Source organism: Pagrus major, chromosome 18 (assembly GCF_040436345.1).
Source record: "Pagrus major chromosome 18, Pma_NU_1.0".
NCBI classification, from domain to species: domain Eukaryota; kingdom Metazoa; phylum Chordata; class Actinopteri; order Spariformes; family Sparidae; genus Pagrus; species Pagrus major.
The window spans coordinates 12,952,276-12,979,842 of record NC_133232.1 but is presented as its reverse complement, the minus strand read 5'-3'; the positions used below and the strand labels follow the sequence as shown (position 1 = coordinate 12,979,842).

The 27,567-nt window shown below is 41.1% G+C and overlaps 1 protein-coding gene across 1 annotated transcript in view; it reads left to right on the top strand.

The window, feature by feature from the left end:
* The window catches only part of ascc3 (activating signal cointegrator 1 complex subunit 3), a 202,084-nt gene extending 179,744 nt beyond the window's left edge, over nt 1-22,340 (top strand). The window contains exons 35-42 of the mRNA XM_073486622.1: nt 1,262-1,373; nt 1,487-1,621; nt 8,557-8,781; nt 12,357-12,508; nt 13,070-13,220; nt 15,206-15,412; nt 17,915-18,090; nt 19,263-22,340. Coding sequence (XP_073342723.1) covers nt 1,262-1,373; nt 1,487-1,621; nt 8,557-8,781; nt 12,357-12,508; nt 13,070-13,220; nt 15,206-15,412; nt 17,915-18,090; nt 19,263-19,410 — 1,306 coding nt within the window. The 3' untranslated portion in view covers nt 19,411-22,340. The remainder of the gene's footprint in view (nt 1-1,261; nt 1,374-1,486; nt 1,622-8,556; nt 8,782-12,356; nt 12,509-13,069; nt 13,221-15,205; nt 15,413-17,914; nt 18,091-19,262) is intronic.
* Nucleotides 22,341-27,567: the final 5,227 nt, after the last annotated feature.

Here is a 27,567-nt window from a genome sequence, read left to right as displayed (position 1 = left end):
AAAAGTGTTTATTAAAAAGTCTCATTGCTGATGGAAGTAAAGACCCTCTGGGTCATTCATTAGAACACTGAGGCATCACTAGTCACTCACTGAATGAGCTTCTGAGTCCGTTCAAAATACAGAACCATTTTTAGTTTGGCCGTTGTTGTTTTTTTCTGCAGTCACTCAATTGAGTTCCAGTCACTGATTCAGCCCTTTCTGATCATCTTATTGATCCTGTTTTTATCATCCGAGATGATGCTGTACACATGCGGTGAATATGTTTCTCTCACTTTAATAGTCCAAATGGCTTCTAATTGTAGATGGCAATGAAAGTGTGTTCATGGAACATGCAAGTCTTCATGTAATTGTTGAAAAAACTTCAAAGTATCACCCACATACATACAGTATCTTGAATTTATAACAGCAGCAGCCTTCCATTCTCCAAACCACACATCTGTACAAGTGATTTCAAAGTCAGAATTATTAGTGAATGGCACTATGAAGGAATATTGGCCACTGAGTAATTATGGTGCAGTTTAAAGACTTGCATATGTTTCTAAGAGCAGATTTGTGTTTAACCTTTTTGAAACAAACAAAAGGAAGGTCTCACATCAATACTTAAACTCACACTAAAAGCAGTCTTATAACCCATCATGTTATACGTCTCTATTGGGTAGCCCACAACTAATGCATAGTTCTCTGACTTAACAAAGACATATTTTACATTACCTACATTACAAATTCAAACAGGATTTTCCACCCTTGCAAACATACCTTTAGGGCCTTCAGCATCTGTTTCTACCAGCTTTAATGAAACATGCCTGGTTTCCCTCGTATTTTTATTTGCACACACCATGCACAAATATTGGCATTATGAGCTAATGAAGATTGTCTTTGATTACACTTCTGCTGAGCCTCATGTGGTAACTCTTACTAAGCAGAGCTAAGTATGGAACCCATTTTGGCCACTGGTTGTCTTATTTCAGGTAATAACAGTCTAACCTGGGAATCATTTGCACCAGACTTTAAGCAGCACAATGTGTAAACATAGTAGTGACAAATCATTTTACTCAACCATTGTTTTCTGGGTTTTCCATGCAGCCCTAGTTAGATTTCATCATCAGTATGACATAACTGAGAATCAAAAACCCCAGTCAAGTCTTTTATCCTTGTTTAAAGTCTTATCCTTGTTATTACATATTTGGGATATGACGATTACATGGTTGTTCATATCCTTGTGTATGTTTGTAACATTAACTCCATGACCTGTGTTGTTTAGTTACTACAGCCTAGAAGACATCACCCACGAGTCTATTAACAAATACCTGTCCAACCTGGTGGAGAGAAGCCTGCGGGACCTGGAGTGCTCTTACTGCATGGAGATAAAAGAGGTGCGTGTGTGTATTCATTTGAAAATAGGTATGTTGTCTGTAACATGACACAAATTTATTTAACATGAGATTAAGTTTTTGTTTGTCAAATTTTATTCCCATTAATGTTCCAGGATGATCGGACCATTGTGCCTCTGACGTACGGTCGCATCAGCTCCTATTACTACCTGAAGCATCAGACCATCCGCATGTTTAAAGAACGACTGAGGCCTGAGCTGCCCGTCCATGAGCTGCTCTCCATTTTGACGGTGAGTTTCACACTATGAACATACAGCTACCTTCTAAACTTACTATGTCCATCTTATCAATGCCATAAGTCAGAAAACCAGTTCTAGTCAGGTTAGCTATTGTCAGTAATCATGATCAATACTAGTTGATAACAACACATTACAAAGTATTTTGCAATGCAAGCACCGAAACCAAAAAATCTGACTTCAGGGAGCGTTCCCGTTGACATTGCCAAAAGGCAACTCTGAAATTCTGTCTTCCCAGTTCAAATGGAAAGCAAGATAATTATCAGCTGTGCTTAGGCCAGGCCAACCCAGCCCTGCATAATGTAGCAATCACTGTCAAAAATGCAGAAAAATGTACAAATCTAGATTCAGACCTTGTAGGCTTCTAGCGAATTCAAAACATTTGAACATAATGAATTCAGAATGCGAAGACACAGAAGACCAGGACTGAACCTGATACTGCGAACAAATTGGACATCACTCCGAGCACCATGCCTTTGTATACACTGTCAGAGTTGCAGATTGTAGTTTTTCCGCAGCTCTTGCTCATGGTGTAGAAAGTCATTAAACTGTAATTTTCCAATCAAATGCATGTTTCAAAAAAAACATTAGTTGCAATTGTACATGGAAATTAAGACCATATTTATTTTTAGTGTTGATTTGGTTGAATATAAACAAGAATTTAGTGTTAACATACTGTTCTTAGCCAGTACACACTTAGGCAACATTCCCGTGTCACTTTTTGTTGTAGCCCAGTCATAACCATGTAACATCTAATCTCTGACTTCACTATCTGGCAGATGAAGATCTTTACGTAATGCGTTGTTTGAATGGCATGTGAAACAGCAGTATACTGGCAACTTTTTAGAAATCCACTGAGGATCAGTAACAGAAAACACGCATTGTTATTCTTCTCTTTTTGGTACTTGCCAATACACAATACATCAGGCAATGTTCATGCTCTCTCTCTGTCTCTCTCTCTCTCAAACACACACACACTTTACTCCTTCCCATCAAATTAGCACCTTTGTCTGAGCTTCATTAACTTTCCTCATTCTGGGGCTTTAGTGGTACGGTCATCCACACTCTGGCCCCTGATTGGTGGGGTCAACACAAGACATGGTGGTTTCACACCTTTCACTGAGGGGGGATAATGACACACTCTTTTTTTAAACACTGCTTCTAATGGGCTTATAGTGTATATCTGTTTGTAATGATTCCTAGTGGATTTCATCACTGTTCAAAAGCAAGAAATAAAAAAAGAACGTATTTAAAATATTTTCTAAAATCAATACCCATTTTTTGTAAGTGTGGTGATCTTCCAGTTCTGTCTAGCTTCTTGGTACAGATACTAATTATCTGCAAGATCATGCAAGAGATCGCACATTTGGTCATGTGACACATATGCACACACAGATGTCCGCATGTTTGTGTGTTTAACTGTCTGGATCTGAAGGGATCAACAAATTGCTTCAGTTATGAACACATTGTGTCCTAAGGCAGGAATAGAAAATAGGGCCATATACCAAGAAACAAGTGATTGTTTTTTGGTGTTGTTGATCCAAGAATTTTTATTTCCCTAACGATCTCCTCCACTGCACATGAAATTGATGCCACATGTTTTCCTTTATCATCTGTGACCATGTGTGTGATGCAGCTCTGCATGCAGAGACTGATTGAAATATTCTTTTGTGCTAAAAAAAGAGATGTAGAGGATTTTACAGTCTTGGTGGACTTCAGTGCTTTCTAGATTGTAAAAGGATTGGGGCTAGTGTTTAAATCAATGAAAAGAACATAACCAGCATCCCCCCCCCCCTGTTTTCTTTTTTTTTCTTGTGGTTGTGGGTAGGTTAGGTTAGGGTGATTTACAACTTTTGAAAAACCTTTTATTTCATGGCTGCTCTGTTTTTTTTTTTTTTTGTTTGTTTTTTTTTTTACTGCCATGTGAAATAAGTTGTGGCTAAAAGTACAACACCGCTTTTAAAAACTCTTATTTCATGCTAGAAAGTCGTTGGTTACTTGTGTGTTTTTGGATCTTATTTAGCTTTTATTCTTGCATTCAATATTTACCATGCAGCCAAATAGTCAAGTAAGTCCATTCAGTGGGTTCAGTGGCTCAACCTGACTTCAGTAATGATGCTAACATATGGAGGGGAGGCTACTGAGACAGTTCACATCACTCTTCTTTGCACCCATATAGTGGGAAGCAGACCAAAGCATGACATGCCTGGCTGCCTCCCTCCCCAACAAGCTGTGATACAATAGGCCACTCACCCTGCCGCCCCATCCACTCCCCCTATGTTAGCTACAAAGCACTGGCATGCTCCTCCAGTTCCCCCTAATTGCTGCAGCGTGGCCTCTAATGAGCAACACCCACACCTCGCTGCACTACCACCTCCTACACTTGTTTTTCTCTCTGAGCACCACACTGCCCGCCTTTGTCTTGGTTTTATTTCCTGTTGTGTTTGTCTCTGCTTCCTAAGATGGCAGTGTCCTCACAGTCAAACAAGACAGTCACTCATGTTGTTTTATACAAATATGAATACTGGATCGTTGAGGGAAACCTTAAATAATGTTGACACACAGAGAAACAACAACTGCTGCGGTCAAAGAGCTAACATCCCAGGCACACCAACCCAATATCCAAGGAACTTGCGGCAACAAAGGCTGACTGTTGTGTCACCAAAAACTGTGCTTGAACACATCAAGAATACTACAGCCGACAGCCAAATAGATTGTACATTCTATGCCTTCATTATTGGAAATAACTCTACCAACAGGTGGCGGTAGTCTGTATTCGTCCTTCAAAAAGAGAAAACAGAAGACTCGGCGTTTGGCTTTCCTTTTTACAACACTTGAAAACATGCCTGAAAGCCCTGGGTCTCTTGGTTGTGGAAGAAAGTCGAAGGCGAAAAATGGAGTAACAAAAAAAAGGAAACGGGAAAACAATTGCTTACCTGAATAGCCAATCAGAGTGTTCTCTCTCAATGACCGACGGTGTCATGGTACAGGATACACCGCAACAGCCACAAATGCTCACTGACTGCATTGGCCAATGTCTGACCCTAGGCCTGGTGTGTCAGGGCCAGAAGAGGCATCTCAGAGAATCCTATCATTCCTGTTGGTAATACTCTAATAACATTGTACCCTCAAGTAAATTGCAGAGATCACGGAACAGAGCAGCATTACTATATAATACTACTATACTATATACCTTTGTTGGGGAACAAAGGTAGGGCAGGTACTATAGAATTTATTAATGTGAGCAAATTGATCAATAACCAATAATACTTCAACCAACAAACATCCATCATTCAACAACAGCAGCTAAACTATGAAACTAAAACACTAAGACAAACTCAAGCAACAAACAAGCATGCAGTGTGTGTTGTGTGTGTGTTGGAGTCAGAGAGACAAAGAGAGAGAGAGAGCCAAGATGGCGGATGCGATCTCTTGGAAGATGACGACACGACGTGTTCAAGATGGCAGATGTGGGGATGTCACGCCAAGGGCTGGTCAGTGGAGGTGACCGCGCAAGGTTTGATCAAACAATGGCAGAACAGTGTCTGTCGACCTAACATGTGCCTTGAATCACAGTGTGGTTTGGACAGAGCTAGACTCTGATGTTCCAAATTTGGTGCAGGTGCTACCACAACACACGTGTCTGATGTTATAGTGGAGTCGTTATTGACATGTTTTCAACAAGCCGCTCATGAGACTATGTGTGGCTAACGCTCAGAGTGCAGCAAGGAGGGCAAAACAGCCATGGAGAGACAATACTTACCTTTCTGTCACTCAGCAGATGGTGAACGAACTCAGGCTCGAATCACCTTCGACTGGTCCTTGATAGGATCCCAGCTTACTGTACGCTCACAGGGCAGCAAAGCTAACACTTAGCTCCACAGAGTGGACAGGGTCAAATCAGCTTGTGATGAGGGCAAAAAAAAACGAGCAACAAGCACAATGTTTTATAGTGTAAACCCAGCCGTAAAAAGGACTCTGCGGTCCACAAAAACACAGAAAGACACGTAGCATAAAAGCATTCAATACACGCTAATTTCTAGTATCTGCCCAGACACTCAATAAGCCTCACGTGTGACCACACTGGTGACCACACTGGTGACCACATTGGTGACGTCCGCCTCCTCAATCCAGCTCGTTTCCTCGGCTTGGATGAAATGTGTTGGCCGGTTCAGTGTCTTGAGGGCTGACGGTGGCTGCTGAAACAGCGGAGTCAACGTGGGTGAAGAAAAAAGGGCAAAGCAGGCCACTCTCTGAGGGGACATCCTTCTTCTGCAGTGATGAGAGAAGCTGGGTTGCACAGCTGTCTTCTGGATCGGGAGCGTGTTTGGTGAACACAGGGGAATCTTGGCTCGCCCAGCGAGTTAAAAGACTGCAGCCTAGGCAAAGGTAAAAGCCAAACGTCGGGTTGCTTCATTTGAGTAAAGGTGCGAAGGTGAAAGCTGATGCTTCCAGCAACATGTTATGACGACCTCCCCTTCTAGTGGTAGTAATGCACACACGTAGTTTGCTTGTCGCCTGATTATCAGACTGAATTGCCCTTTGGTTGAACCGAGCCAAATGAATTGAAGAAATATGCCAGAGTTGGTCTTTCTGAAAACTGACGTACAAAATTGTACTGTACAGCTGTTTTGATCTCATCAATCATTATCACCATTTCTGCGGCCATTTTTTGATGCTGTCATAGAGGATTGTTGTTGCCAATGATAGCACTGCTTCTGATTTGCTCTGTTTTTTCAGACATCAATGAGCAGAATATCAGAATAGGTGGCACAAAATACTCATAAATAGATTGACTCTGAAGCAGATTGACTTTCCCTTGCAAAGTGCTATTATTACAAACATTAATGGTGGTTCAGATAATCAGAGTAAACTTCTGACTTGATTGCAACCTGTTAGTCTAGCGTAGGCGTGCTATTCTCTTCAGTGCTGTGCCAACACTGGAGAAAGCTCTGGCTGCACCCATTATCATTCTGCGAGAGAGGAAAAAAAATGCTCTGGCTTGTCTGCATTTTTTTAAAAAGGTCTTTGACGGTGCAAAGCCCAGGAAGGAAAAAGAAAAGGGCTTGTTTAAGTTCATACCATTAGTGACCAGGCTAGGGTTTGTCTAACTTGCCATTTTCAGCATGCAGGTTGCTAGCTCTGAGGTTGTTGTTGTTTCCCATAGAGATGGGGATTTTAAAACCATTAATCAGCAGAGAGCAGAAGCGGAAGAGAACGCTGACTAAAGTAGTTGGCCAATGGCAGTCAATAAGTCAGAATAACAAGCTGTTTGATCATTTGACCTTTTGACATAGTGATAGTGCCAGGATCTCAAATCTCAGTAATTACTTTGTCGAGTACAACTATGAAAATAAGATCTAAGTTGTAAGAAATCCGAGTTATCCTTTCAAATCCTATATTCACGAACAAACTCCGACTTCCGAGTTTTACTCACAGACTGATATGAAAACATACATTACAACTTACATTAATACAAAGCTGCAACAATTGTTTTAATCAACATTTAGTCTGTTGATTACTTTTTGTTAGTATAAAGTAAAAAGTTGGTGAAATGGGGTTCCTTAGCAATCAAAAGGTTTTACCTTTAAATTTCCCGTCTGTCTTCACTGTCTAATAAACACATAAAATGTCCCAGATATTCTAAAGAAATATAATTGTAAATAAAACTGTGAAACATGACAATCAGCAGTTTCAGAGTCCAAAGTGACGGCTTTAAATAACCCCCCCACCCCATGCCCCACCCCTCTTTGCTTATAATTACTTAAGCGATTAATAATAAATCAAGCTTTTTATTGCTCTTCAGTTGGTTGAGTAATTGACTGACTTTTGGCACTATCGGGAACAAAAGTAGAAAAGATAATGAAGAGGGTTTCTAAAATACAACAGTAAACAATTACTAGCATTTCTGGAAATTAACTAGTTTAAACAGCAAGTCAGGTCACAAAGTCTCTGCCTCCTTTCTTTTATTAAAGAAGATAATTTGGTAAAACTTGTAAATTATGTTTTGTAGCAGTTGTACTGTGGACCTGACACCCACAATAGATCTCAGCTGTGTATACCTGTCTTCTTTTTGTTTGCCTCACTCAACTCTTTCTGTTTTCTCTCTGGAAATGCAGCTTCAAAGCTCTAGCCTCTCGCACTACTCTCTCCCTGTTCTGTCTCTGCTTATGTTACTATCAGAGGGTGTGAGGCAGTGTGGAGTCGCTGGTTATGATGTCCACCTTAAGATCTATAGTTTTTCTCTCCAGCACATCCATATGCACGACACAACAGCATTTAATGATAAATCATTCAGAGATGATTCCAATTCCCATCCTTCATCCCAGCCCCCACCCCGGTCAGGTCCTTTTTTAGGGCCTAGCTTTTGAATCACTGCTTCAGTCAATGATAGATGGAGCCTTAACAGTCCAGGCCGGGGGGAGGCTGTGACAAATGCCTCCGGCACAGCCTGTTGATGGGACTACATTATCCGAAGTTGAACTGGAGTGAATTAGAGGAGAGGAGCCATGCGTGTCCATGCATCTCTCTGTATAACAACCACAAATAAGGCCCAACACACAACCCTTAGAGAGCAGATTGATGGATCATCATTGGCATTTCTTTCATACCCAGTGACCCAGTCCATTTTACTGTGTCTTTTTCATCCATCCTCAGAAATTTACTTCAAATAATTTGTAGAATTCAGAATATCATCCCAACTATTGATAGATTTTTATAAGCAGGTGTGCAGGATTTATCGTGTATCAGGTCTGGTTAAAAGAGTCCCTTGCAGTCTTTATGGGAAGGGGAACAGCCAGTTTTTAGAGCAGTGTAAAACCAGAACAACGGTGAGTTAAATGCAGCTGTTAAGGTACAGATGCTGGAATTAAAATGGTCTGACCGCATGCTTTCGACTTCCTGTTTCACTTTTGATCTATGTCTCTCAGGATGCAGAGGAGTATGCCGAGCTGCCCGTCAGACACAACGAGGACCAGCTGAACAGCCAGCTGGCTCAGCAGCTCCCCCTGCAGGTCAACCCCCACTCCTATGACAGTGCCCACACCAAGACCCACCTGCTGCTGCAGGCCCACTTTAGCCACGCCCAGCTACCATGCAGCGACTACAACACCGATACCAAGACAGTGCTGGACAACGCCATCCGAATCTGTCAGGTAAGATTCACAAGGTAGTCGATAAACAGCTGCTTCAAGTTACTAACATGATAACTGAATAACATGAATCTTTGATTTACCATTTTATCAAACGTAAAAACACCCAGTAATGATTCAGGCTTTAGGAATATTTGTACAATCCCTGTGGATAAATAAATGACATTTTCAGGTAGTAAGTGCACCACAAATGATCATGTTCCACCAGCCAGTGTAGCATACTCTAGCTACACCATGTAGGGCCATTTCTCCTGCACCTTGCCAATCGGGGGCACTGACTCAAAAAGTGAGAGAATGCATAATTGTTGTTTTAAGGCATTCGGGATCACTGCAACTGAGTGAGTATGCAAACATGAAAATGAATTAATTTTATTGACTTTTGTGTTCCATCATCCAGGTTGGGAAAACACTTGGATTTGTTCCAATGTACAAAACGTTCAGGTATCAAGCTTTTGCCTTTTAGCCAGCTGAACATTACTTTCACCGGCGAAAATGAAAAACGTTGTTGGTCGCGGATCATATCAGATTTAACTTATTATCGTCAATTCCATGACCAACTTGACTAGAGGCCAAGACCATATACCACAACTGTTGGATCTGTGTGATGGACTGTATGTTTTTTGCAGTTTAACAAATGAAATTTATGAACTTTTTTACTTTTGAATCTGTACTATCACTTTGATTTCTTTAAGATAATGTATATTGGTTTTAATTGTTGATAATTGGTGTAATGGCATTATGTTCTAATAGTATTTGAACTAAGTAGTGCACATGAAAAGGAGGAGGTTATGTGCTGTAGATATGAAGAAGAGAGAAAAAGAAAGGTGAATGTTTAACATTAGTAGGTGATTTGTAGTTGAACTTGCTGATCCATCTCATAAATAACATGATGCTTAGAGGTTAGATCTAACAACCAGGCTTCTCATTGTCTGGCAGCCACAACGTGTCTGCACCTCAGTGTTTACTTGAAAAGTGGCTCAGGACACTTGAGCAACAGAATACTCACCCTCGGTCTCTAATCAGAGTCAGTAACTCTGATAACATCCCCATAATTTTATCGATCAAAGATAGTCCATGCAGGTTATCTCACGGGTAAGGTGTGATGTGCTAGCTGGTGTTTATTCAGTTTCTTTTTATGTACTGTTTGAAGTTAGGACCATGGCTTAACGTCTGTAAGCTATTGTCCACAGCTCAGGATAGGTGGTTGTGTGTGTGCACATGTACATGTGCTTGTGATTTTCCATGCTGTGTATCTGGCAGTGATATTGCATGGCTCATGGATGTGGTTACTTCTCTGGTGTCCTGCTGCTACCGTTTACTGAAATGGTTCTGGTCTTAAGTTTCTTTATGGTTGTTTTTATCGAATGAATGTATATTTTTACTGTTACTACAGTATACATCAAGTGAATGCAACAGACTGTAGCTGTCCTTTGACGACATTCTAATTGACTGGAGAAGATTCTCATAACCATTTCCCCTTTTTCAAATGTATACTTCCAATAAGGCACTGAGCCTTGTCACATAGCATGCTCTTGAGACGAATCCCAGAATATTACAATGACTTCAGTTGATAATCTGCACAGTCTACAGACCACTCTGCAGATCTGTAGATCACTCCTCAGGATGAGGTGGACCTGAAGGTGCACAGCTTGAATGTTTGGCTGAAAAAACTGCATGAACTATATAAAGATATTAAACCAGAACAGACCAATACACAAGGAACAGGGGTGGGCAATATGGGTCTTGAGCACACTATATGTAACTTTATATCACAATCACAATCGTCATTGATACAATTTACATTTACTTGAAACTCAATTGAGAAATACATTAGTCCAAAAACACAATAGAGACACTGAGGCACAATGGCTGGATGGCTAAATGTTCTTTAGGAGGCTGGTTAGTTCAGTTGCAAACCAGACAAGAGACAAATTCTCACCTTCAAAGGTTTGCAAATAATTCCACTGCAGTTTATACTCCAGCACGGCAGAGTTTTATCAAATTGGGTGGTGCGACACAGCTATAAAGCCATGCAGTTTCCTCAGTTATGGACTCTGTAGCTTTCCTTTCCCATAAAGGTCCCATTTCGGCATTAATTCCATTGAAATGAATTCATTTTAGGGCTGTGCAGTTAATCAAATCATTGAAATCGTCAATATGGCCAAGTGCAATGTCCAAATCCCAGAAGCTGAAATGTTTTAATAAAGGTGACTTGTGTGACAAACATCATTATAGTTGAGTACTGTTGTTCTGCAGTGATGTTCTGGCCTCCAAATCTGGTTCTCTATATATAAGAAAACATGTTTGTGGTACAAACCCCAACAAATGTCACGCCATAGTGATTTTTAATTTTTTTGGTGAAAACGAAAACTGTGATGCAAAAATGATCATTAACACTAATCGTGAATCATATGACAATGACAATATACAATCTTTGTCAAAATAATAGGATTTTTATTTGTATTTTTTACCATATGGGGCAGCCTTAATTAATAATTTCTACAAATTTCACTCTTTTCAATGCATTTGTTTGTTTTGAGGAACAATTCATGACAAAATTCAGCCTGTAATGGTAGAACTCAATCTGGAATAAAGTGACAAGTGAATATATTTTCCAGGTATGTGGTTTTGCCTTCTGTAGTATATTCTGTCAATGAATTTGCTCAAGCAGCTACTGTCAAATGTAAATCCCTCTTAATTTGTACTGCAGTAGCATTTTAATTTCTTTTGCTCGGACTTGTCTGTGGACCCAGAGTTGGCTGAGAGAGCAGCTCTGTTCAGCAACCTCAAACCTCACAGAGGGGTGAGGGGAAAATCACAGGGCAGACAAATAATGGAGCTCAAGGCTGGCTTGAAAATGTCATGCATGCTTTAGTGTTACCTCTGCTGCATCGTCTCTGTCCCTGTTTCACAAACGGTATACGTCCGACCTCATGCTGCCAAAAGTTTGAGATTCCAACTCTAACCTTTTACTCAGGCAATAAAAACTAAACCGACTGGCCCTCCATTCTAACAGTCACTTTTTAGTTCATGATCTGGTCCAATTTGTTGGCTTCCCTCCCCTGTTGCAAACCTAAGTAACAGTAAGGTGATGTCATTTTCTGAACTTACCAGACTGTTCTACTTGTTCTTCTACTTGTCTTTACAGACTTAGTCATCGAATCTACATTACTGATGATTATTTATCCAAAAAACTCACTGTATCAATATTTGTGAAAGTACCAACAGTCATCCCTATAATATTATCATAATTTCGATATTGAGATATTTGGACAAAAATATTTTGATGTTTGATTTTGTCTCGCTTTCTTAACAATTATTAAGTGTTTTAATCAATTATTAAGTGCAAGTGAGATGAACAGTGTGCAGGAATTTTTCTCCTGCTTCTGAAGCTTTGCGGAATACACGAGTCACAAATGGCCTGAGCTGAACTCTTGGGTGAACCAGGGCCAACATAAAAAGTGGCTGTTAAAAACTTCGCTCATTTGATACCCTGCCAGGTGACTTTGGCTGAGATGGAATAAAAATCATGATTAGTCTATCTAAAATTTTATACTTTCTTCTAATTCTTTTCTCAGGCAATGCTGGATGTAGCTGCCAATGAAGGTTGGCTCGTTACAGCCATCAGTATCTGCAACCTGGTGCAGATGATCGTCCAGGGCCGCTGGCTGCATGACTCCTCATTACTGACGCTGCCACATGTAGAACAACAAGACCTCTATCTGTTCAGGTAAAAAATACTTCAACACAGGTACAGCTGACAGGTGTGAGCAATCAATTCTAGCTAGCTGTAGTAGATGGCTAATCTGCCTGGTTGTTCTCCCAGCTGTGCTTAGAATCACATTACATCTCATCTGAACAGCTTCTCTCCATGTCATCCAAAGTACTCTGGGTGTTAAGGATTTCACAAATGTAAGGTCTGGCTGCTGTATTGACAAACAGGACTCAGTATTGTATGCACTAATAAACCATTCCCTTCCTTACTGGAGGTATGGATCTCAGCTAACATCATCAGTTACAATCTGCAAACCTCTTACACAGGCCCAAACCACATGCAGTCACATCTATTCCTAGTTTTTCCTTGCTCACACAAAATGGATTTCTAGGCCTGCATCCTACAGTGTTGAATAATTTTGTGCAAACTCAATAAAGATGGTAAGAGACTGATGAGACGGGACAAGCCACAGTCCCTGTGGTGAAAGACAGCAGGAAGTGTGGGGCCGGATTTGTTTTGTGATGCTGCCTCAGGACCAAGAGTCTCTCCCTACCCTCTCTTCCAAACACACTATAGGAAATGGGCACACAGGAAGGGGAGGAGCGGCGTGGGAGGCTTCGATGGGCCAATTGAAGGACTTCCTGAACTGATTGCTGCCTGCAATGGAAAGGAAAATGTCTTAGCTGCTATTCTCGGCCAAGAGTTTCAATCAAGTCAGACTGCACAGGTAAGATAACAAATGTTATTACAGCAAGAGAAAATTGGGAAATCATTGAATTATGCACTGTGGAGAAAGTTGTGTTCCTACAGAAGCAACAAACAAAAACTGATTACGGGAAAAATGAAATACTGTACGTTTTACAAATATGATATTCAGAATGGGCCTATTCCCACATTTAGTGCATGCTGATCACACACTATCACACACACACACACACCATTATCAGTGACGTGCCATGAGCAGTCTTGCCACTGTGGTCCTAGATACCTCCAGGATCCCCAATTACAGCTCCATTGATAGGGTTTACAGCTCCAATTTAAGTGCTAATTGCAGCAGTAATGAGAGTGTCCGGGCACGACGGCAGACCCCGTGGCTTCACCCAATCAGTGTCCCCGCTTTTCTCCTTCCCCACCTTTACTCCCCAGCCATCCCTGCCCCCCCACAGTGTGGCGGCCTCTCTAATTAAATAATTAGATGTGCAGCAGCGTTCCTGTCTGACTTGCTCAGGGAGCGTAATCCTCACATAAATAGCTTTTGGCCGGTGAATCAGAGCGGCTTTTCTCCTCCTAGCCTTCAATACACAGCCATAGACACACACACACACACACACACACACACACACACACACACGCATGCATACATACACCCTCTTCCATCTCTTTTTTTCTGTCGCTCTCTCTGTGTCTTTAAATTTTAATGTCTTATGTCTTCCTCATGGTGGTGCCTTTGGCTTGACCCTACTGTTAAATTCTTTATAAGAACACTTAAAGGTGCAGTCAGTGATTAGAATCCAGTACACTTTTTGTCTAATTTGGTGAATATCTCCTCACAGTCCAAAGTCTGTGTGTGCGCTTAAAAAAACATTCAGTGTTCGTACACAGCCCTGGCTCTGTAAATGGGAAACAAAGGAGCTCGGACAGAGCCACATGACACTGTTTCAGCTGATAAGCAACAGGGGAACTAGTTGCACTCCAACCTCTACCTCTTCCTCTGCTTCCTCTGGCTGCTCTCCCTCTTCCACATCCTCACCCATGAGGAACGGAGCATCACTATGGTAGTAATGAAGCCTACAGTGAAATAACATCAGAGATATTACCTTACCAACTTGCTATAAAAATATTGTATCTGCTACGGTAGACCCCATATTCTTTTCCTTGGAATCACATGTATTCGGCTGGGTAACACTACTTCAAAATTATACGCCAAATTCAGTTTTTGGTATATCCAGATTGTATTCAGATTGATTTGAGGAAGGCCGAACAGCAAAAAAAAAACAACTAATGAAATGTCATTTGTGCAAATCAGATCCAAACCACATTTGAGGTGATTTGATATGTGATTCAAATCAGCTCCATCTGGTTGTTACCACAGCAACCCATGCAGATAAGTTTGTGTTGTCTAGACATGAAAATACAATCTGATCACTAATTTCAGACACTTTCAGATCTGATTTAAGAAACAAATCTGATCAGATCTGTTTACAGCTCCTGGTTAAATAGTAATAAAGCAGGCTGACACAAACTGGACCAGAACTAATGCCTGTACACAGCCAGATAAATGCAGACTCCTGAAAGAGAAAGATCCAGTCTTGTTTTTGCATCTGGACTTTGAACATTTCTCTGATATCTTGTATGTCACAGTCTTACACAAGACGTCTTCACAGGTACCTAGGGACCTAACTCAGGTAGGTGATCATGGTTCCTCCCAACAGAGCTGGGCAGGGTGCAAATTCTGTTCAGTCCAATTGAGCTTGAAAGGTTCCCATTCTATTGCCACAGGGCTGGTGCTATATGAGTATTACTAATACTCCAGTGGATTGCAGCAAACCCTCCGTCACCTCTAATCATGTTTTGATGTGTTGCAAAATGTGAGATCCACTGATGATTTAGCTAATGAACAGTAATACAGATACGATATGAATGTCAGTCTTCCTCCTCATTTCCTTTTAATCTGTTCTCTCTCTCTCTCTCTCTCTCATATCACCTCATCAGGTGTGGTCCTTCCTGAGTCATCTCCCAGTGCTGGAGGTCAACATGAGTGTGAAGGGCTGGTGGGAGGAGAGCCAGGAGCAGACAGAGCGCCCCCTGCCTGCAGCAGGAGCTAACCTGAGGGAGGAGAGAAGCTGGCTGGATGTCCACGCTGACCAGGAGTATGTCCTGCAGGTGTCCCTGAGACGCATCAACCAGGGCCAGCAGAGGGTCAGTATGCCCAATACCAACACTCAACTCTCTACTAAGTCACTGTAATGTATCATTATAAACTCTGTGTAAGATATGTATTTGATGAAAATATGTATCCGTAAATTTAGACGACACATAGTAAGATCTTAGAAATAAACTGGCTTAACCTTTATAGCTGCACTATTTTTTTATTTCTATTAACAGTTGATCCAATGACTGCATATTAATGTGCAGCTACCCTTAGCCAGAGGTTGCATTAACCAAATATTTTGTATCTGTTATCTGAAAGCTGTCGGTCATTTTGACAGATTAGAACACTGAGGGCTGTTGACCATAACATTAGTAATTCACTAGCAATATGTGGACCACCTGTAGAAGACCCCATTGTAATCCGGATGCTGGCAGCATGTTGAACAGCTATGGAAAGGAGACCTTAGAGCGTTTCTGTGGCCACTACAGGTCAGCGAGTGCTGCAGCCACACTCCTGGTGTAAAAGGGGCGCATGCTGCAGGATTTCCGCCTGGTGAAGCGAGTGCTAGCAGGATTGGCTTCAAAACTCCAACTGAAGTGGGGCTGGTAATTCCAGTCTCTAGTGTGGCAGCAGAGGTTCACAGCAAAATGAAAACAGCCATACCAAATCATCAATCCGAGACAATGATCCAAAACCTAAAGACAATCACCTCTGCAGCGATCTCCCTTGCGGTCTTGGATTACGCTGAAGTTTTATTACCCAGTTTACATCCACGCAAACCATCTTTTGCATCGTTCTTCTTTGTCTGTTTAAGCACATTGGTTGTGTTATTGTTATATTGCCCCCCTTTGTCACTGCTGAAAAAAAGATAGTCTGCTTTGTTCACTCCCAGCAGCAAAGTAAAAGCACAATTCAACTTTGGAAAACACACAAATTTGTTGTTGATTAGTCGTTTACCATAAAACTTCAGAATCCAAAATGGAAGATGCATTTAAGCAAAGCTGCTTCAAATGCGACTCTTCTGATTAAATGAAAACTGAACTGATTTAAGGCTGCAGTTTGTTATCTTTTGAATACTTTTAATACGCCATTCTTAGTTCAGTTTGCTCTGCATGTTGGCTGCAGATGCAGTTCTGTCTGAGAAAGATATACTGATCTTCAGATGGTGTGAATACTTCAAGGGGTCCTCCGGTGATTTAGTATTGTGCCTCCATAAAGTTGGGGGACTAGTTTGTGAAGATCTCTCCAGCCTGTGTTGAACTAACCCTGAAGAACTTCAAATGTAGCTGCAGTTGTTGGGATACAGCAAGTATATAAACAGTTTGTGCGTAGAGTTGTTGGTAAACCAAACAAAATAAATATTTATTCATCAGGTTTGAAACAAGTGCTATACAAGAAAGTTTACAGTTCTGCGTAAATACCTGTAATTACCAAATGCAAGTAATCAAAAGGAAGAGACCCCTGATACGGGGGAAATTATATTCATAATTATGTTTTCGTTAGTATTTAATCACCTGAAACTAAGAACTGTTGTGTGTTTGCTCCCTGGCCTTTTATTTCTACAGCGGGAGCAGGTCCTTTTGGTCCTCCATGGAGTCTGCCATGTTTTTACAGCAGCCCAGAACAGACAAACCAAACACTGTTTCAGGGCTTCTTTTCAGCCACCATAAGGGAGGGGGTGTGAAGGGGTGTTCAGTTGGTTGCAGTCTGCAACCACACTGCTAGATGCCACTGAATCCTACACACTGAATCTTCAAATGGACAACTGTGATACATAAACAGCACAAACTCACTTTTTTCTAATCAATCAAATTGCTTCATCCGTATTATGTTGTCTGGCACCGCAGTGTCTGTTTACTTTCCCTGTCAGGTGTTAAAATGTACAAGGTAATGTATTTGTCATTGCACAACACAGGACTGCATAACGAAATGAAAGTTCTTAAACTCCTTCATGTTACACAAACAAAGAACATGTATAGTTACTTATATACAAATATAAATAACAAGTAGTGCACCTTTGAATCTGCCTCAGGGTGACTGTAAGCAGCAGCAATAAGATGGTGATGATTCATATCAAAAGTTCAACATCTGGGAAACACTGTGTGTCCATCACTGTGTGTCCACCTCTCCTCGTCCAGCTGTAGTTCTGTGCTCTGTCGATTCAGAACATGGTCCACCCATTGAGTGCAACCGCTTGACCTGAGATGTTGTGGTGGAGACAGGTCTCTGTGGGCACAGCAGTCTCTTAATTTCACATTGTTCCATTTCCTGTGACCAGACATTGCCAAGAGCAGCCTTAAACCAAGTTGGATTAGCATGGCTCTTATCCCGACTCTCTTCCTCCCTTGGGCGGTCCAAACGGTCAGATTGGATGATGAAAAAAATGACAGCCCAAAAAACTGAAATATAGCATCATTTGGAGGAGCTACTGGCATCTTCATGCACCACCGTTGCCATAGCATAGCATGAATTTATGAATAAAATGTATTTTATCTTAAAACTTTTTAGTGCATATATCACATAAAGGCTCTCCATGTCTGTTATTTCAGAGGAAGCAGGACAGTAAGGCCCAGGCTCCCAGGTTCCCCAAGATGAAGGATGAAGGTTGGTTCCTGGTCATTGGGGAGGTGGATCGCAGAGAGCTGCTGGCTGTCAAGAGAGTTGGATATGTGCGCAACTGCTCAGCTGTGTCTGTGGCCTTCTATACACCGGAGAAGACTGGAAAGTAAGCAGCTGTAAAAGAGGAAAGATTTAAGCCAATACATTAAAACCACCAACACTTCCCCATGCATTTCATGTACAGTGTCACGACTTTATGGTCAAAAACTTTCACATTTATTTATTAGGTTATGACAATGCCTCAAGTCATGACATGATAACAGGTCAAAGACCTCATTAAATATAATGAATCTTTGAGAGGTGTTTTACACAAAGGAATGTCATTTTGATCAATTCTCAAGGGCCAGCACTGTGCATGACACTAAAAATCAGTCCTTTAACCAGAAGATTATTATTTCAAATTGTTTTTAGATGCCATGCCTCGTTCTAACTGAAGAGATCAGAACAATGTGTTTGTTCCTCTCAATAATTTCTGTTCCCTACACTGTTTGTGGCTCTCAGTTCTAAGCCGCTGCTTTCTCCTGAAGATGCAGATGTTTAAAAATGACTACAAAATAAATAGTGTCAAGGGTTCAGTAATGCCTTTAAACAGCTGCTCAGTGGATTTTTTTAACAAACTTAAATAGGTGGAAATGCATTTGTTGGAGAGTAATTTTAGTGGTGGATTAATTCACATTGGTAATCTATTTAGTATTTAGGGCCGCAGGACAGTGTATGTGGGACTGAGTCACAATAAACTACAGTGTGTGCTCATGGTAATGAGGGAACAGTCACCCAGTACAACAGTGTGGTTCATGGATCAGAATCAGAAATACTTTATTATCCCCTAGGGGAAATTGCTTGTGTTACAGCTGCTCCCATTCAAAATTCAGAATATGCAGAAATAATAATAATAATTATTATAGTAATAGTAATAGTAGTAATAATAATAGTAATAATAATAATATCAATATCAACAAAAACAAAACAAAAATACAAGAAATGTACATACATACAGAGCAATAATGCCACACTCGAGCGAGGAATTAAACAGTTTTTAGGGTGCGTTTTTAATTGTCTTTGGAAAACAATGGAGGTCTATGACACAAACAAATAAGATTTGTCAGGCTGGGATACACAATACTTGTCAGTACGATGCATTCACCATGACCATGAGACACATTTAAAAACAAATATATGCTGGTGGTATAAATATACAAGATACAAGAACATTTCCTTTCATGCCTGTGTAGCCGTCCTTATTTTCTAACAGCTGATCCATCTGCCTTCTGCTTTCAGGTGTATCTACACACTGTACCTGATGAGCGACAGCTACCTGGGTCTGGACCAGCAGTATGACATCCACCTGAATGTAAGACCTGCCAGCATCGCTGCTCAGGTCAACACAGAGGTGTCTGACTCAGTGACTGAGCTGTCCCTCAGCTGAGGAACAGTGACAAACGCATTCGAATCCACAAATGAGTGTGATGAAATAGGGACTGTGTCACACTGTTAGGTGTCACTGATGTGTGATCAGTTCATTCCAGCGGTTTTTTCACAGTGATGGGGTTTGCTTTACTATTTTGCTCTGCCCACTTCGTGTCAGATTCCCTTTTTCTACTTCTGCTTCAGTCAATCATTTATTTTGACATTACTTGGCAATGACCTTCATCTCTTACTTAAAATCCCAAATGATGCCCATTTTCTGGTTCATACCTTTATTTTAGATGTCTGCTAGAAAATATGAACTTGCTTTATTTTCCAAATAACACATTATTGTTCTGTAACTGTCCATTGCTGCAGCACCTCTGTTCGCCCTCTGACTGAACTCTTTCAGCCGCCCATTCCTAAACACCCAGTCTGCTCTGATTGGTCAGCCTGGTCTTAGCAGGCCCCACAGCCAAGCTGAGGGGGGATGTCTGTGGGCGGTGACTGTAGAGTTGTGACATCACAACCTTACTGTAGTCCCGACAGTTCAGTTGAAGACAGTTTCTGAATGCTGGCTGTGTGCATTTCTCCATGGATTGAGCATTTTGATACTTTCAAGAGCACATAGACCCGCTTTATTAAAAAAGACATGAAAATCAATTTCTACAATATGTGACCTTTAAAACCTGTGACTGCATTGCATTCTGGTCTATTGAAGCAACTGTTAGAACAAGATGAGGTACATTTATGCCTCTTGTACTCATTGTAAATGTGGGGTCTGTTAAGAATAATCTCTTGTGAAGTGAAAAACATGATCTTGATATTTTAGTTTGGTTAAACATGTTATGTTTTCAATTTACTGATTTAACCTAATTAAACGGACAATAGTTATGTCCCATTTCACATTGAGCCTCCTTCAAAGTCTGTTTTCTAGACCAAATACAAGTCCTACCAGGACTACCAGTCCTCAGTATCTGGAATCTTGATAAAAGCTGATCACTTTTTTCTCAGTGAGACTTAAGGCGTCAGTGTGATTCATATGAACTAGGTGGTGCAACTTGTTATCCGACCAAATCTAAAAGCAAATTTGTGAAAACCATGGCTACATCACACTGCCTCCCTCATCTCTCTCCAAGAACAGATGGGAATAACCCCCAGATTCCACCGGGACCATCACGGCTGCATAACAGCCGCGATACGGTCGCCGGAGCTGATCGTGGCCGTTCTTGACGATGCTTGTGTTTCCGCCAGCTGCACCACAGCACCTTTCAGCAGCATCCCAGAAGCAGCTCTCCCCTCTGCTCTGCGGAGATTACGCGCCAAGTCTATTTTTGATGGATGTAGACTGCAGCTGCATCAAACTGCGCAGAGCAGATCGTGCCAGACAGTAAGTCAGGCAGCTGAACAGCATAGTGCATCAGGTCAGTTTTCAAAATAAAACTCAGTGTGCCAACTCAGGCTCCACAGCACAACAAAGTGCTATGCACCAATATTGACAGAGGTAGTTGTGTAAAAATGAAAGAAAGAGGACTTGAGAGAGAAGCTCAAACCCTGCCGACCGTAACACCTGCAGCCTTACAACCATTGGCCAGGTATATGTCTGAAAACCCCTTTCCCTGAGTGTGGCACTGGACAGGAGGTTGTAGACGCTGTTGGATGATCTGCTTCCTTTGAAGCACACTGATGCCTAACAGTTGGGAACAATAAGAAATGATGCCATGTTGAATCCTGGGTTCTAATTAAGGTAGAAGGTTCAGCTACAGTCTGCTCTCATAAGCCACAGCCATTGAAAGAGTCGGCCCTGAAAAAGGACAGAAATTCTCTTTGATTTTGTATGCCGCTGTAGTTTGTCTGAGCAAACTGGGCTCCACAACATTTACTCAAAAAAATCAATTCCAGTCAACATCCAATATGTAACAGAGGCTGCTGCAGAGTTATGTCAACAAGTCACTTGTTACCCTTTCATAGGCCGCCAAGATAAAGATCTGCAAGCATCCCATGACACAAAATATGTTTCTGACAGAAAATACACAATATGGCATTTATAACTGAGAAACATTCACTATATTCACACTGAATCTCCACCCTGTGTATTCAAATCATAAACCTCTCCTGTTTCCACTTTGATCAGCACTTCTATAATAACCTCCACTATAATATTGCTGGACATTGTATTGAGATGTGGTCAAAATGCAACATGCTTTACAGAATAATACGGCAGCAATTACATGCCCTGTGTGACTCAATGTTCAACTGTTGTTCCATTGACTGTTGTTTTAGGGTTTTCTTTGAAAAGACAGGAGTTAACAGGAAAACCCTTAAAAGTATATAGAAATCGCTCACCACAGACATCCATTACACTAAACTAACTCATGACAACCACTGTGGCCTTATGGGAAAATTGCAAGGGGTAAATATAGATGAGCAGTTAATGACATTAGCTCAAGTGCTGCAAGGATTCTAGTTCTTGTGACACAATATATAAAAAATGTTTTTGTTGTATTGAGTGGATTTAAGATCAGAAGTTAGTTTAAGAACATTCATTTACATATAGAAGACACAGAATGTTGATTTTGCAGAGGGGATAAATGTGGCCTCACTGTGCCAAACAGGGAAAAGCTGAGCGTTTTCTCCTCCTGGAGTGGATTTCATTGCAGGTGTGTGACACCACCTTCTTTCCACTACAGGGGCTTCACTCAGGATCACCAAACTCTCCCATTACTGTCCGTTATATCAAAGAAATCTCCAGTGTCCCCAGCTCAAACCCTTCAGTGGAGAAGTTTGACAAAACCCACAAAAGACAGCAAAACCATCAAACAGACCATCATGTGGTGAATTCATGTTTATAAGAACAGAAATGTGCAATGGTTGAAATTTTGAAATGTGCATTTGGATAATAACTTTGAATGTGTAGATCAGCTTCTAAATAAAAACATAATTTCACTTGAAGTCTAGGTCCAGATCTCCCTTATTTGACCATTTTTATCTGACTTTCCAAACCTGTCTGCCTGTTTGATTTTCACGTTGACTTGCTGCTCCTGGATGGGACAATCTGGGCCATTACAAACAATTTTAGGACACGGTGTCCGTGCCTGTTAATGGTTATATCAACAAATGACCACATACAGAACCTTTGCTGCCCTCACTCAACTGCCAAAGGTTTTGCAGTTTGCTAACAAACCTCAGCTGATGAAACTGAATTCCACCAAATCCATGTCTGACATGTAAACAACATGTTACACCTGTACAGACCTGCAGGGGAGGTGGAATGGTTTAGCACTCAACTGGGATACACTGGATCTAGTGACGTTAGCAGGTGGAACCCTTGAAGCCAGTGAGTTGAGAAAAGAAACAAGTTGTCAACATAACTTTTAAGTATACAAGGAGAACTGTTGTCTATTCACACTTCCAGCAGACAAAGCATATAAAATCCATCTAATATTATTATTACTTCTATTATTTATCCAGCAGATAAAACATTACTGTTTATAAGGAGCCATGTTTGTGTCCAATATTCACTCTCTTATAGCTCTGTTTTTGGTCTCCACCAGCTCTTGACAAAATATCTGTTTCATTTTGTTCACCAGCTAGTCTCTTACTGTATCTGCTGTTTGGTGCTGAACAGTTGGTGTACAGTGGATTTTTAGAGCTCTTTCTCTGGAAAAGAGAAAAAAAAGAAAAGCAACACAGAATGCAGAATCTTGAAGAAGATTAAAGTATTAATGTTATAAGATGCTGGGCACTAACGGGATGATTGCTAGTTTTTAACAAGCTAATGCTCCCTGCTATAATGCAAGACATATTCAGGAATGTCTTCAGGAAAGTTCTAATTACATGTTGATTCCTTTGCCACCACGATTCTATGACACATCATCAGTCCCATTTTCCCGTTCAGGACAAACTACATCTGAGTTGCGTCATCAAGAACTTGGGTCCTCAACAGGGGTCCGCGCTAGAGCTTAGATCGGGCCCAAAAAATCAAGCCCGACCCTGCCCGAGCCCGTGCACGTTGTGTCCGAGCCCGGCCTGGCCCGACACATTAACTGTAATTATGAGCCCGAGCCCGATTTAAACCCGACAATTTTTTAATACGTGGAGTAACTCAGAGTTATTCAATGTAGCGCCACTAGGTGGCGTCTCCTTTTGTTTAGTGGGTAATGTAACCTGTACGATGAAGAAGAGCAGGTGTACTTCCGCTCCCCGTGTGAAAGGATACCACCGACAGAGCGAAGACTCCCCATTTTATTTTGTCTTTATTTTGTAAAGTGTTGGTGCGAGAACCTCGGCCTGTGTTCGTTTGCATGTATGCCTGTAACATCTAGTGCCGTAGAGACCTGGCATGGTGTGGTCAGTATTATGAATAAAAGTGCCGTGCGGAAACCCCCACATGTTGCCTGCCGTCTCTTGAGTAACCGGAGCCACCCGTACTAAAGTGGACCATCACCTTCCCCTTCACCAGCCCACGTTACAGTGGGCTGTTATAACTGACGCTCTCAACTACAATTCCGAGGTGTTTGAACTACAGAAGTCTGTTTAGTATTATCTTAATGAATAATGCAACAAGGACGAAGCATGTCAACTGCGTTGTTTGTTTATTCAGAATGGAATGGATCGCAAATGAATAAAGTAATGATAAAAAAAAAACAAAAAAAACACAAATGCTTGATCAAAGGCCCAGCCCGGTCCGGCACGGCCCGGCCCGGCCCGAGGGTAGTGGCGGGAAATATCAAGTTCGGGCTCGGGCTCGAACAGAGAATCTAAACTCTAGTCCGCGCCCCCTAGGGGATCCTCTGAGTTATTACAGAAGGACCACCAAATTATTGTTTGATGATATTTTTTCAAAAATGTAAATGTGTCTAACAGAAACATGAATCCAACAAACCACCAGAGACATTGCACAATAAGGCTAACACACATAACATTAGCAATGATACAGCTGCTGCCAATTTGGGACTGTGACTCACCCTGATGTTCAACACAATTTTATAGATTCTATGTAGAAGTTCCCTGCTCCATCTCTCTATCAGCTAAGATCTATGATCTAGAACATTACTATCCCAAAGTCTTGATAGTCAAACAAAAGGCAGCAGTAAGTGATAGTTAGTGCTCATATTAACTGTAGTACATGTGATACTTACCACATGTAGATTACAGAACACTGAGGCTACATTCATACAGCAGAACTGGTTATCAACTTCTGAACCTTTTCACTGTCACTGTTGTTTTCCTCGTATATGGCTTGTTTTTTTGTTTTTATTTCCCTGTACATGAATAAACTTCAGAGGAAAACTGAATGACTGTCTTCACAGGGCTCAATCAGAACAAAAATGATAACTATGCTGGGACTGAATTAAAAGCTTGGAGTAACCTCGACATTCAAAGATCCATCCAAGTCCGATTTGCAGCAGATAGCAACATTTACGACACAGGTGATGCACCCTGTAATATTTCTGGGAATTTTACAGGTTAGTTGACCTGAGTAGGAGTCAATCACACACGTGTGTACATGTTAGTTTGGTCAGAAATCTTTTCCTTTTTTTTTTTTCTACCAAATATGTGAAAATCTGAAAGTTTTGAGCCAAAATATGACATTACAATAAAGGATTTTTTTTTACAGTTACAAAGGTGACAGGTAACATTTACAAAAAGCACAACCACAATAGAAAAAATAGTTGCACTCAGATGTATAAATTCTCTGAGTTTTTCAGTGGCTAATCAAAAATTGAGTTGAGTTGTGCTGGGGGAGAACAGCAGCAGACATTTCAATCATCAGATTTGAACATACCGGGCAGAGTTAGCCGCCTACTCTTCTCACTCGCTTCAGTTTGTGCAGTCATTCCATGCTGGAGTACTACAAAACCCCTGGTTTGCTGTCTGATCATTAGATTTAACACAAATTAATTTAGTAATATGCAACATATAAGCATAAAACTGAGATAATGAAAGCTTTTAAACTGAAATTTATCACTGGGACCCTCTTCAAGGTAAAAAAGCTGCAACAACCTTAGTTGGGTCAATGATATTTTTAGGGGCCTCTTGAGTCAGGGGCCAAAGTGGGTAAACACCCGTTGGCCAGTCCTGCTATTTTTAAATTTAAACTTTTTAACTAGATCTTGAGGCCCTGTTTTGGAGATGGACCCTGTGACAAGATCAAACTTTAAGACCTTTAATGTTTTATTTTATAATATGATTACAGGCTGCAAATTCTCCCACAAATCTATGTATAATCTAGTTATTTTAGCAACTAAAATCTATAAATGTTTATAAATCAGATCAGAAAACTGTTTTTAAAAATGCCATCTGCAATATCCTTAGAGTACAAGGTGACGTCATTAAATGTCTTCTTTCCAATTTAAAGTCCAAAACCCAAAAACGTTTAAGAAGAAGACGATACTTTATTGTCACATACCATCATACTCAGTCAGTTCAACATGGTGAAATGTGTTCTCTGCCTTTAACGCATCCCTGTGGAGCAGTGGGCAGCCACTGTGCGGCGCCTGAACCAACCGTAGCTCCGGGCCAGAGCCTCGGTCAGGAGCACTGACAGGAGAAATTAGATATACATGGACATGTTTAAATTTACTGAGCTGTAAGACTAAGAGAAGCAGCAAAGTCACACATTTATAAAGCTGGAACAGTGATTCTGGGATATTTTTGCTTGAAATATTATATAAACAATGAATGATCAGTTGACAGAACAATTAATGCATAATCAAATTATCATATACTAATGGACATACAGCAAAAGAGAGGATAGCATTCCAGTGTAGAGTACTGGTTGGTTTCTGGGGCTCTTGGCACAGGAGGGGCCCACAGCTCATTTTTGCCCTGGGGACCCCTGGCATGTTACTCCATCACTGTGGGGGCCTGAGGCAGCTGCCCCCTTGGTTATTGATCCAGCCTTGCCTATATACACCTAGTCTAGTAATACAGTAATGAAACTAGTTGGCTATAAAAATGTGGGAGAATAACATTAATTTCTAATAATAATTTATTTTGCATTATTTGTTCAAGAAAGTTCCAGTATAAGGTCCGATTTTTGTTGCCATCCGGAACTTTGTGCTGTTATCAAGTATTTTAATTAAAACGAACGTGAAGGCTATTTGATCTGAAGTGCAGTTTTGTTAAAATACGTGTTATTCATGTGTTTTAAATTATTAAGGAAAACGCAGTGAAGTCTTGAGCCTTTCGCAATATAATCAGCTTGTTGTGATCACTGCATCTCTGGCCTAAGTCCTGTCCTGACAGCATGGAGACTTAATCACATGGAGTATTTTTGATGCTTATATTTTCCACAGACGCAGTCTAATTGCCAGTAAATTTGGAGTTGAAGCGAAGGTTAACCCAGCGTCAACCATTCCGTGCGCCTACAGCATCCCGGGTGATTTTCTCACCGCAGGCTGGATCCCATTACCGAGCGGCCGCACTGGCTCCAACACAGGCGGAGAGGAAGAGAGGGCCGCTCTGCCATCATCATCATCATCATCATCATCATCATATCATGGAAGGGCAGGACCAAAACATGTTAAAAAATATTTAACAGCATGATTTAACATTTTAAATAATAAGGAGACTCGCGGGGACATTGGGAAATAGGCTAATGCATTCATAATCCCTCATCATATTTAACAAATAAAGTTACTGTGGTACGAAAAAGCATTGTGAAATATGAAGACTCCAGCACGTAGCCTATGCCAATCCAAGCAAAAGCACAGAGACTGGTCTTAGAGCTGCTGTCCTCGCTGACGTGATGATGGAAGGGGGTGGCCGTACACAGGCAGCGGGGCTGAAGGGCTCCACATCAGTTACCACGAGGCCGCATTCCACTAATATCCAATACCTGTCGGCCGCTGTCGTTCAGTACTGTGCTGATGTAGAGTAATCCATCAGTAGCCGAATCCGTCCTCACTGTGTTTCCATACTGAACACACGACATGATGGCCTACACTGTTTCAGCAGGCCTAGTGTACCTGTTCTAGGTAATCTTACCAAGAAGTGAAAACTAACCTGGGTTACTCCTGTGTGCAGAACATGATGGAAAGACCAGCTCCGGGGGGAGACTCAACAGATAGTTACACATAAGCCTACCTTTTCTTTATTTACAACAAGTTATACAACAATTTCGATTCGGTTTTAGATGTAAAGGACACATAGTTCAGTCTAGACTAAGTGTAGT